This window comes from Salmo salar, chromosome ssa08 (assembly GCF_905237065.1).
Source record: "Salmo salar chromosome ssa08, Ssal_v3.1, whole genome shotgun sequence".
Taxonomy (NCBI): Eukaryota; Metazoa; Chordata; class Actinopteri; order Salmoniformes; family Salmonidae; genus Salmo; species Salmo salar.
This window is the reverse complement of record NC_059449.1, coordinates 4,677,577-4,690,328: the sequence shown is the minus strand read 5'-3', so window position 1 is coordinate 4,690,328 and position 12,752 is coordinate 4,677,577. Positions and strand designations below refer to the sequence as shown.

The window sequence follows — 12,752 nt, the reverse complement described above, 5'->3', positions numbered from 1 at the left end:
TGGTGATCTGCTGGGGGTTGCCTATTAGCCATTGCCTCTGTTTTGCTGCTGTTGAATTGGAGGAAGTTGTTCTGAATCCAATATTTTGCCTCTTCCAGTTGGACAATGTTGACAGAGCAGATGTTGTGTTAGGCTTTGTTTTAATGTACACCTGTGTGTCGGGGACAGATATGGGTGTAAAATGTAAAAATGTGATGGGGTAAGAACCAGAGTGGGGTTAAGGTTGGAGTATACCCTAACCCTGTCGGATGGTTTTGATTTTAGCCTTTCAAACTCTGCAAATTTGTAAAATTGTTCAGTTGATGTCATGGGAGGGCCAGAGTCTGTAGGGTGGAGGAGGTGTCTGAGAGTGAAAAAAAATAAGGTCCTGGGATTTCCTCGGGTCCCATAATGCCTGGCGAAAACCAAACACTGCATTCCACAGTAAGAACCTTACACCAATGGTGAAGCATGGTGGTGGTAGTGTGATGGTTCGGGGATACTTCGCTGCCTCAGGACCTGGACGACTTGCCTTAATAGAAGGAACCATGAATTCTGCTATGTGTCAGAGAATTCTACAGGAGAAAGTCAGGCTTTCCGTCTGAGTTGAAGCGGAGGAGCAGCTCGGTCATGCATCAAGACAATGATCCAAAACACACAATCATGTCCACATAAATTCCTAAAAAGCAACACATTTGACGTTTTGGAATGGCCTAGTCAAAGTGAAGACTTAATCCCAATTGACATGGTGTGGCAGGACTTGAAACAAGCAAGTCATGCTTGAAAACCCACAAATGTCGCTAAGTTAAAGCAGTTCTGCATTGAAGAGTGGGCCAAAATTCCTCCACAGCGATATGAGAGATTGATCAACAACTACAGGAAACATTTCGTTGGAGTCATTGCAGCTAAAGGTGGCAAAACCAGTTATTGAGTGTAAGGGGTAATTACTTTTTAACACAGCAGCATTGGGTGATGCATAACTTTGTTTATGAAATAAATTAAATAAGTATGTCATTGTTGTGTTATTTGTTCACTCATCTTCCTTTTATCTAGTATTAGGTTTTGGTTGAAGATCTGATAACATGTTGAGAAAATTAGAAAAGGGGCAAATACTTTTTCACAGCACTTTATAAGTGACGATAAGGTGACTTGGCAGCAGGATAGATAATAAACAGTAGCATCAGCGTATGTGAGGAGCAAAAAGGATCGATGCAGATAAGTTAAATAGTTAACCAAATAGCTACCTGGACTAACTATTTAGCAGTCTTATGGATTGGGGGTAGAAGCTGTTCAGGGTCTTGTTGATTTTAGACTTGGTGCATCGGCACCTCTTGCCATGCGGTAGCAGAGAGAACAGTCCATAACTTGTGTGGCTGGAGTCTTTGACAATTTGTTTGGTCTTCGACACCGCCTGGTATGAAGGTCATGGATGGCAGGGAGCTCGGCCCCAGTGATGTACTGGGCCGTACACACTACCCCTTACAGTTGGCCAAGCAGTTGCCATACCAAGTGGTGATACAGCCAGTCAAGATGCTCTCAATGGTGCATCTGTGGAACCTTTTGAGGATCTGTGGGCCCATAACAAATCTTTCCAGCCCCCTGAAGGGAAAGAGGCATCGTCGTGCCTTCTTCACAACTGTGTTGGTTTGTGTAATGTGGACACTGAGGAACTTGAAGCTCCACTACAGCCCCTTCGATGTGGATGGGGATATGCTCGGCCCTCCGTTTACTGTAGTCAACGATCAACTCTTTGTCATGCTGACATTGAGGGAGCGGTTATTGTCCTGGCATCACATTGCCAGGTCAATGACCTCCTGCTTACCATCAGTGATCAGGCCAACCACGGTCGTGTCATAAGCTAAATTAATAATGGTGTTGGAGTCGTGTGTGGCCAGTACAGGAGGGGATGGTCAGCGTGGCTGTGTTGATGTTGCCTACCCTCACCACCTGGGATCAGCCCATCAGGAAGTCCGGGATCCAGTTGCAGAGGTATGGGTTCATTCCCAGGGTCCTAAGATTTATGCCAAGCTTGGAGGGGACAATGGTGTTGAACGCTGAGCTGTAGTCAATGAACAGCATTTTCACATAGGTATTCCTCTTATCTAGGTGGGTGATGGCAGTGTGGAGTGCAATTGAGATTGCGTCGCCTATGGATCTCTTGGGGCGATATGAAAATTGAAGTTGTTCGAGGATGTCTGGGATGATGAAGTTGATGTGTGCCATAAAAAGCCTTTCAAAACACTTAATGATTACAGATGTGAGTACTACAGGGCTGTAGTCATTGTGGCATGAAGCCTTAGAGTTCTTGGGAACAGGAATGATGGTAAGAGGGGATTACAGACTGGGAAAAGCAGAGGTTGAAGATTACCGTGAATATGCCAGCCAGATGATCTGCGCATGCTCTGAGAACAGTGCCCTGAAATACCGTCCGGCCCCGCAGCCCTGCGAGTGTTGACCTGATTAAAGAGCGAGATCATCCAGTCCTCTAGGTCGGTGGGGGCCTTCAAGCACGCCACAGTAGCAGAGGAACATTTTGTTGAATCAATGTGAATGTTGAAATCACCTAGGATAGCAACATTGGAGAGGGTAGGACAGGTGAGAGGTGATCAGCTCATAGTAAAATATACATTGTTTGTTGTAGGGGGGCGATAGATGAGTATCACAATGCGAGAACTGGGAGACTTCATTTTAAAAGCCATGCACTCAAATGGTATGCCAGCAAGGACAGGCAACATTTTCAGGTCAAAACAGTCTTTGTGGAAAACCGCTAGACCACCATCCTTGCCATGGACACAGGCCTTTTCCAGATATGTTTAACCAGGTGGAGATCTTTGCAATGATATTTACTTCAACATTATTGTGTTTTGTATTTCTAATACCTTTTTCTGATGTTTTCTAAGACCTCGTTTCCATCGGTTTGACCAGAAATCAAAACCTTTGCTTATTCCTAATAATTAGGATAGAAAATGGTTTAAACATTTTATAAATGTCTTAACCTAAAGTCGATGTCCGCTGAAATCAAATTAGCATAATACATATTTCACGGGTAGACAATGTTTCATTTATAAACATAAAACATTTGCAGAACAAACTCCTCATCTTTGCAGTTCATGATGAGTACATATTCTCGAAGTAGCAATACGACAAATTACTATGCGCATATCTCATTTAATTGGGCCTATTAGATACACTATTCTAATTTCAAGTTTTTGCTCAGTAGAATTTAACAGGTGAACAGACAGAATCTTCTTTCATTGAAGTGTGTAGGTTACCACTAGGCCTAATCATATCCAGGGGAAGTTGGCGTGCTGAGGTTGCTGCATCACCCCCTAAAAAAAATATTAATAAATATTAATAAAAAAAACAACAACATTGTTTTCCTTTTTTAACAAAAGTAGTGCACTGGTCTTTTACTTGTCCTGTATTAGCGGACCGATATAGCCATCTGTAGCGCAGATATGTAGTGTAAGAGTTAAGCAATCTTATAAATGATGCCCAGGGCCCTCATTTGACACCAGATTTGACATCAATCAATCAATGAAATGTATTTATAAAGCCATTTTTTCATCAGCCGATGTCACAAAGTGCTATACAGAAACCCAGCCTAAAACCCCAAACAGAAAGCAATGCAGATGTAGAAGCATGGTGGCTAGGAAAAAGTCCCTAGAAAGGCCAAAACCTAGGAAGAAACCTAGAGAGGAACCAGGCTATGAGGGGTGGCCAGTCCTCTTCTGGCTGTGCCGGGTGGAGATTATAACAGAACATGGCCAAGATGTTCAAATGTTCATAAATGACCAGCATGGTCAAATAATAATAATCACAGTAGTTGTTGAGGGTGCAACAGGTTAGCACCTCAGGAGTAAATGTCAGTTGGCTTTTCATAGCCGATCATTGAGAGTATCTCTACCGCTCCTGCTGTCTCTAGAGAGTTGAAAACAGCAGGTCTGGGACAGGTAGCACATCCGGTGAACAGGTCAGGGTTCCATAGCCGCAGGCCGAACAGTTGAAACTGGAGCCGAAGCATGGACAGGTGGACTGGGGACAGCAAGGAGTCATCATGCCAGGTAGTCCTGAGGCATGGTCCTAGGGTTCAGGTCCCCTGAGAGAGAGAGAAAGAAAGAAAGAAAGCATTAGAGAGAGCATACTTAAATTCACACAGGACACTGGAGATATAACAGACTGACCCTAGCCCCCCGACACATAAACTAGTGCAGCATAAATACTGGAGGCTGAGACAGGAGGGGTCAGGAGACACTGTGGCCCCATTCGATGATACCCCTGGACAGGGCCAAACAGGCAGGATATAATCCCACCCACTTTGCCAAAGCACAGCCCCCACACCACTAGAGGGATATCTTCAACCAGATCTATGGCCTTTCTCTTGATTTTCAAAGATGATGGAACCAACTAAAAAATTAAACGCTTTTTTGTTTGTATAATCTTTTACCATATCTAATGTGTTATATTCTCCTACACTCATTTCACATTTCAACAAACTTCAAAGTGTTTCCTTTCAAATGGTATCAAGAATATGCATATCCTTGCTTCAGGCAGTTAGATTTGGGTACGTCATTTTTTGCACAAAAAATAAATAAATATTAAAACAGTTACAGAGTTTCATAGTTGTTATATGAGAAAACTGAGGATGGATCAACAACATTTGAGTTAATCCACAACACTAACCTACAGTTGAAGTCGGAAGTGTAATAAATTCACTTAGGTTGGAGTCATCAAAAGTCGTTTTTCAACCACTCCACAAATTTCTTGTTAACAAACTATAGTTTTGTCAAGTCTACTTTGTGCATGACACAAGTAATTTTTCCAACAATTGTTTACAGACAGATTATTTAATTTATAATTCACTGTATCACAATTCCAGTGGGTCAGAAGTTTACATACACTAAACTGACTGTGCCTTTAAACAGCTTGGAAAATTCCAGAAAATGATGTCATGGCTTTAGAAGCTTCTGATAGGCTAATTTACATAATTTGAGTCAATTGGAGGTGTACCTGTGGATGTATTTCAAGGCCTACCTTCAAACTCAGTGCGTCTTGCTTGACATCATGGGAAAATCAAAAGAAATCAGCCAAGACCTCGAAGAAAATTGTAGACCTCCACAAGTCTGGTTCATCCTTGGGAGCTAATTTCCAAACGCCTGAAGGTACTACCAAATGACTTAAGGACAACAAAGTCAAGGTATTGGAGTGGCCATCACAAAGCCCTGACCTCAATCCTATACAAAATGTGTGGGCAGAACTGAAAAAGCCTGTGCGTGCAAGGAGGCCTACAAACCTGACTCAGTTACATCAGCTCTGTCAGAAGGAATGGCCAAAATTCACCCAACCAGACTTGTTTAGATTTTCCCATGAAAAGAGGCACTGAGTTTGAAGGTAGGCCTTGAAATACATCCACAGGTACATCTCCAATTGACTCAAATTATGTCAATTGGTACCTTCAGGCGTATTGTGGGAAGCTGGTGGAAGGCTACCCAAAACGTTTGACCCAAGTTAAACAATTTAAAGGCAATGCTACCAAATACTAATTGAGTGTATGTAAACTTCTGACCCACTGGGAATGTGATGAAAGAAACAAAACCTGAAATAAATCATTTTCTCTACTATTATTCTGACATTTCACATTCTTAAAATAAAGTGGTGATCCTAATTGACCTAAGACTGAGAATGGTTACTAGGATTAAATGTCAGGAATTGTGAAACTGAGTTTAAATGTATTTGGCTAAGGTGTATGTAAACTTCTGACTTCAACTGTAAATTACTGCGTGAAAAAAAGGAATCGCTTAGCGTGCGGTAGCAGAGAGAACAGTGACTTTTTAGGACTTTCTTCTGACACCGCCTGGTATAGAAGTCAAGAAAGCTCGGCCCCAGTGATCTACTGGGCCTAACGCACTACCCTCTATTGCGCCTTTACTGTCAAATGCCAAGCAGTTACCATACCAAGCGGTGATGCAGCCAGTCAAGATACTCTCAATGGTGCAGCTGTATAACTTTTTGAGGATCTGAGGGCCTGTGCCTAATCTTTTCAGTCTCCTGATCGGTAATAGGCGTTGTCATGCCCTCTTCATGACCGTGTTGTGTTTGGACCATGAGAGGTCCTTAGTGATGTGGACACCAAGGAACTTGAAGCTCTCGACCTGCTCCACTACATGCCACGATTGCCTCATTAGAAGTTGTACACACAGGCCTGATATGACTGCTCAGAGCTTCTGCTCCTTTCTGTCCATATAGTTTTCTTGGGTGGGAGGAAGAGGCAAGGATCAATGAGTTTACTGATGGTGAGAATTAGTGGTCTCATCATTGAATGTCAGTTTGCCCAACAGTTTTGATATATGTTCATCATGATCCATTACACCTCATAGTATAACAAAATACTTATTAATATAGAAATATACTTTTAATTCTACAAAAACAAGCAGACAACATTGTATGAGTTTTTTTAACTAAATGTTTTTGAATTTACCCACAATCCTCTAAAAACAGAGCCACATGGCAAGCTGTTGCAATAACTTAATTCTTCAGTTGAGAGAGCATCACTTCCCAAATAATTTTCACCTTTGATAAAGATGAGCAAAAAAGACTGTATAAAATGAATAATTCAAACCGATATATATTTCATGCAAAAAAAGGAAATTATATTATTTAGAAAATATATATTGAAAACAGGGGTGCCAATAATTTTGACTTCTATTTTCTCTTTTTATTTGTATTACTTGTGAAACAAAACCTATTTCACTGAGCAATATATTAGTATAAAACATAATTGTTCAATTTTGGGGGAGGCATATATTATAGCTCACTATTTGTACAATTTATTTTAAACAGTATTTTTTTGCTCATGTTCATCAAGGGTGAAGACATTTTTGGAGTTGACTCCTATATCAATTAAACTGGAATACCCTACTACCTTTAATGATCAAATAAATGTAATCAAACTAAATGTCCATGTAGTTGTTTTTACACACAAATAATTGTTTAGATTATGCACCCACTATATATTATGTTACATTTAAAAAATGTACATTTCAAGTTGGTTGAACCAGTGAGGTAGAGTACAGCACTAATTATGTTCAAGTAAAAAATGTAATTGGATTGTATGTCAAAATAACCACCTGAATCATTTTTCAGTGTTGTCAAACTCAGGGTATTAGAATTTAATTAATAAATGACTATTTACTTCATAAATAAGTTATTTTTACTTTATTAATAACTTTATTTTCATGTGAGGAAACTTATTTTGTGGAGTGATTGATACTACAATATGCAAATATTAACCTAGCAAAGAACAAACAAATAACATTTGAATAATAAATAAAAGACAATAAAGGACGTGACAACACTTACAGTACAAAACTTAAAGAGATGCCATTAATTAAGGAGCATGATTGGAGGTTGACAAATATATATATTATATAGCGTTTTTGGTTTTGATTAAGAGAGATCTACGTCTGTATTGCTCAGAAGCTGCATAGTGCTCATGCGGTGTGTGTGAGGTGTATGACGCTATGTGTTTCTCATTTCGTCCTTAACCATTTGTCTTTTATGTTTTTGATGGATTCATGGTCTTTTCCAATGAACTTGCCACCAAATCATGCTCTTACTTCCTGGTCAAATTAGGATTTTCCCATCTTGGACATGTGGGTCCGTCCACACCCTTTCCCCTGCTGTCGTTGATATCTCCATTTAGTTTTATAGTCCATATGTTGCATTAACTATTGTATAATTTGAATGACCGTATTGCAAAAACACCTCACACATTTTTTTAAACTAACTTGATGTATTATTCATATTGATGGTATCGCTCAGAATATGAACTGGTATTTTTAAATTTTGTGTGCAAGTCACCAGTTTCTACTGTGTTTATAAATTGGAACAGTACTTTCTGAAATAAATAAAAAGTTGATTTAATGTTTAATTCAAAAAGTTTATTTAATAATAGATGGATAGATAGATGGATAGGTATACTGAACAAAAATATAAACGCAACATGTAAAGTGTGCCACACCAGTCAGGGGGGTGGATTATCTTGGCAAAGGAGAAATGCTCACTAACAGGGATGTAAACAAATTTTACTTATGGAACATTTTTGGGATCTTTTATTTCAGCTCATGAAACATGGGACTTTGCGTTTATATTTTGGTTCAGTATAAATATATGATTACTGTTCATAACATCATTTGGGGTGCATGTTTGTAAATTGTTACCCATATGGTTACTCAAACTGTAAATTATTTAAAAATGAATTATTCGACTCAATTACATGACCCAAAATATAATTATATTAAAACAGTAATGAAGAAAATGTACTTCTATGACTTTTACATACTTGATTGAATATTAACAAGATAAGACGTTCAAATGTTTTTAAAACAGTGCAGTGCAGTGCAGTGATCAGCATTAGTTCCTCGGCCACTTTGACACTTCAGTGATATGCCACAAATAACTCAAAGTAAATATCATAAAGGTATTTGGTCTTGGTAACAAGCAGTTAATAATTAAAAAGGCAACACAAAATAACACAAAAGCAAACAAATTATGCAATAGGATTTGGATGTCACATGTTGCAGGAAAGGTTTTCTAATTGTTTAGTTATTTCCCATATAAATCTAACAGATAAAACATGTGCAAGCTGCTGTGTACAAGATGCAAGTAAATAAGTAATGTCTTTGAGAGCCTATATGGATAAGTGGAAATACAGTCACTTGAAAGATAAGGTATATGCATTTTACCTTGTCGCATACATTTTAGCATTGGTTTGTAAAAAAAAAAAAACGACATTTGTTTTATCCCTTAATTATCAATACTATGAATATCAATACTCATAAGCAGAAAAAACCCCAATACCAATTCGTAAGGAATGTCACAAATATCATACTTGACATCAAAAAGTACATTTAGGTGTGTTTTTGTTTGTGTGTACTTGGGGGTATGTACATGAAATACATATATTTTTTGCAATTAACACATTGTGCATTCTTCTGCCAAAGCCGGTCATTCATCTTAAGGTGTCTCTATGAGAGCTGGAAAATTGGTCAAGTTCATTGGTCAAGCCAATGCAAAAGCAGCTATGACACCAGCTATTAGTTAGCCAGCAACTGTACCATTAGCAGTGCCAGAGTGAGAGGCAAGGCAGACAGACAGAAGACAGTGGGTCGGGGAGCTGTTGTGTTGACTACTGGGGTAGTTGAACGAGCTGTTGTGTTGACTACTGGGGTAGTTGGAAAAGCTGTTGCACTGACTACTGGGGTAGTTGGAGAAGCTATTGTGTTGTCTACTAGGGTAGTTAGAGGAGCTGTTGTGTTGACTACGGGGGTAGTTGAACGAGCTGTTGTGTTGTCTACTAGGGTAGTTGAACGAGCTGTTGTGTTGTCTACTAGGGTAGTTGAACGAGCTGTTGTGTTGACTACTGGGGTAGTTGGAAAAGTTGTTGCACTGACTACTGGGGTAGTTGGAGCTATTGTGTTGACTACTGGGGTAGTTGAACGATCTGTTGTGTTGACTACTGGGGAAGTTGAACGAGCTGTTGTGTTGATGACTGGGAAAGTTGAAAGAGCTGTTGTGTTGACTATAAGGGTAGTTGGACGAGCTGTTGTGTTGACTACTAGGGAAGTTGAACGAGCTGTTGTGCTGACTACTGGGGTAGTTGAACGAGCTGTTGTGTTGACTACTGGGGTAGTTGAACGAGCTGTTGTGTTGACTAATGGGGTAGTAGAACGAGCTGTTGTGTTGACTATTGGGGTAGTTGAACGAGCTGTTGTGTTGACTACTGGGGTAGTTGAACGAGCTGTTGTGTTGACTACTGGGGTAGTAGAACGAGCTGTTGTGTTGACTAATGGGGTAGTAGAACGAGCTGTTGTGTTGACTAATGGGGTAGTAGAACGAGCTGTTGTGTTGACTAATGGGGTAGTAGAACGAGCTGTTGTGTTGACTAATGGGGTAGTAGAACGAGCTGTTGCGTTGACTACTGGGGTAGTTGAATGAGCTGTTGCGTTGACTACTGGGGTAGTTGAACGAGCTGTTCCCTTGACAACTGGGGAAGTTGGAAAAGCTGTTGCATTGACTACTGGGGTAGTTGGAGATGCTGTTGTGTTGACTACTGGGGTAGTAGAACGAGCTGTTGTGTTGACTACTGGGGTAGTTGAACGAGCTGTTGTGTTGTCTACTGGGGTAGTTGAACGAGCTGTTGTGTTGTCTACTGGGGTAGTTGAACGAGCTGTTGCGTTGACTATGGGGGTAGTTGGACGAGCTGTTGGGTTAACTACTGGAAAAGTTGAACGAGATGTTGTGTTGACTACGGGGGTAGTTGGAGGAGCTGTAGCGTTGACTACTGGGGTAGTTGAATGAGCTGTTGCGTTGACTGCTGGGGTAGTTGGAGAAGCTGTTGTGTTGACTACTGGGGTAGTTGAACGAGCTGTTGTGTTCACTAATGGGGTAGTTGGAGGAGCTGTAGCGTTGACTACTGGGGTAATTGAACGAGCTGTTGTGTTGACTACTGGGGTAGTTGAATGAGCTGTTGTGTTTACTTCTAGGGTAGTTGAATGAGCTGTTGTGTTGACTACTGGGGTTGTTGAACGAGCTGTTGTGTTGACTAATGGGGTAGTTGGAGGAGCTGTAGCGTTGACAACTGGAGTAGTTAAACGAGCTGTAGCGTTGACTACATGGGTAGTTGGAGGAGCTGTAGCGTTGACTAATGGGGTAGTTGGAGGAGCTGTAGCGTTGACTACTGGGGTAGTTGAACGAGCTGTTGCGTTGACTACTGGAAAAGTTGAACGGGCTGTTGTGTTTACTACTGGGGTAGTTGGAGGAGCTGTAGCGTTGACTACTGGGGTAGTTGAACGAGTTGTTGCGTTGACTACTGGGGTAGTTGGAGAGGCTGTTTTGTTCACTACTGGGGTAGTTGGAGTAGCTGTTGTGTTGACTACTGGGGTAGTTGACTGAGCTGTTGTGTTGACTACTGGGGTAGTTGAATGAGCTGTTGTGTTGACTACTGGGGTAGTTGAATGAGCTGTTGTGTTGACTACTGGGGTAGTTGAACGAGCTGTTGTGTTGACTAATGGGGTAGTTGGAGGAGCTGTAGCGTTTACTACTGGGGTAGTTGAACGAGCTGTTGCGTTGACTACTGGAAAAGTTGAACGGGCTGTTGTGTTTACTACTGGGGTAGTTGGAGGAGCTGTAGCGTTGACTACTGGGGTAGTTGAACGAGTTGTTGCGTTGACTACTGGGGTAGTTGGAGAGGCTGTTTTGTTCACTACTGGGGTAGTTGGAGTAGCTGTTGTGTTGACTACTGGGGTAGTTGACTGAGCTGTTGTGTTGACTACTGGGGTAGTTGAATGAGCTGTTGTGTTGACTACTGGGGTAGTTGAATGAGCTGTTGTGTTGACTACTGGGGTAGTTGAACGAGCTGTTGTGTTGACTAATGGGGTAGTTGGAGGACCTGTAGCGTTTACTACTGGGGTAGTTGAACGAGCTGTAGCGTTGACTACATGGGTAGTTGGAGGAGCTGTAGCGTTTACTAATAGGGTAGTTGAACGAGCTGTTGCGTTGACTACTGGAAAAGTTGAAGAGGCTGTTGTGTTTACTACTGGGGTAGTTGGAGGAGCTGTAGCGTTGACTACTGGGGTAGTTGAACGAGCTGTTGCCTTGACTACTGGTAAAGTTGAACGAGCTGTTGCGTTGACTACTGGGGTAGTTGGAGAAGCTGTTTTGTTGACTGCTGGGGTAGTTGAACGAGCTGTTGTGTTGGCTAATGGGGTAGTTGGAGGAGCTGTAGCGTTGACTACTGGGGTAATTGAACGAGCTGTTGTGTTGACTACTGGGGTAGTTGAATGAGCTGTTGTGTTTACTTCTAGGGTAGTTGAATGAGCCGTTGTGTTGACTACTGGGGTTGTTGAACGAGCTGTTGTGTTGACTAATGGGGTAGTTGGAGGAGCTGTAGCGTTGACAACTGGAGTAGTTAAACGAGCTGTAGCGTTGACTACATGGGTAGTTGGAGGAGCTGTAGCGTTGACTAATGGGGTAGTTGGAGGAGCTGTAGCGTTGACTACTGGGCTAGTTGAACGAGCTGTTGCGTTGACTACTGGAAAAGTTGAACGGGCTGTTGTGTTTACTACTGGGGTAGTTGGAGGAGCTGTAGCGTTGACTACTGGGGTAGTTGAACGAGCTGTTGTGTTGACTACTGTGGTAGTTGAACGAGCTGTTGCGTTGACTACTGGGGTAGTTGGAGAGGCTGTTTTGTTCACTACTGGGGTAGTTGACTGAGCTGTTGTGTTGACTACTAGAGTAGTTGAATGAGCTGTTGTGTTGACTACTGGGGTAGTTGAATGAGCTGTTGTGTTGACTACTGGGGTAGTTGAATGAGCTGTTGTGTTGACTACTGGGGTAGTTGAACGAGCTGTTGTGTTGACTAATGGGGTAGTTGGAGGAGCTGTAGCGTTTACTACTGGGGTAGGTGAACGAGCAGTAGCGTTGACTACATGGGTAGTTGGAGGAGCTGTAGCGTTTAGTAATAGGGTAGTTGAACGAGCTGTTGCGTTGACTACTGGAAAAGTTGAACGGGCTGTTGTGTTTACTACTGGGGTAGTTGGAGGAGCTGTAGCGTTGACTACTGGGGTAGTTGAACGAGCTGTTGCCTTGACTACTGGTAAAGTTGAACGAGCTGTTGCGTTGACTACTGGGGTAGTTGGAATAGCTGTTGTGTTGACTTCTGGGGTAGTTGAATGAGCTGTTGTGTTGACTACTAGGGTAGTTGAATTAGCTGT

General features: G+C 41.6%; 1 protein-coding gene across 1 annotated transcript in view; it reads right to left on the bottom strand.

The window, feature by feature from the left end:
• Positions 1 to 12,752, bottom strand: part of LOC106609931 (uncharacterized protein DDB_G0283357-like) — a 66,819-nt gene that overhangs the window by 28,969 nt on the left and 25,098 nt on the right. Inside the window, exons 3-5 of the mRNA XM_045722608.1 lie at positions 12,053 to 12,697; positions 10,271 to 11,968; positions 9,096 to 10,219 (exon numbers count right to left, since the gene is read on the bottom strand). Coding sequence (XP_045578564.1) covers positions 9,096 to 10,219; positions 10,271 to 11,968; positions 12,053 to 12,697 — 3,467 coding nt within the window. The remainder of the gene's footprint in view (positions 1 to 9,095; positions 10,220 to 10,270; positions 11,969 to 12,052; positions 12,698 to 12,752) is intronic.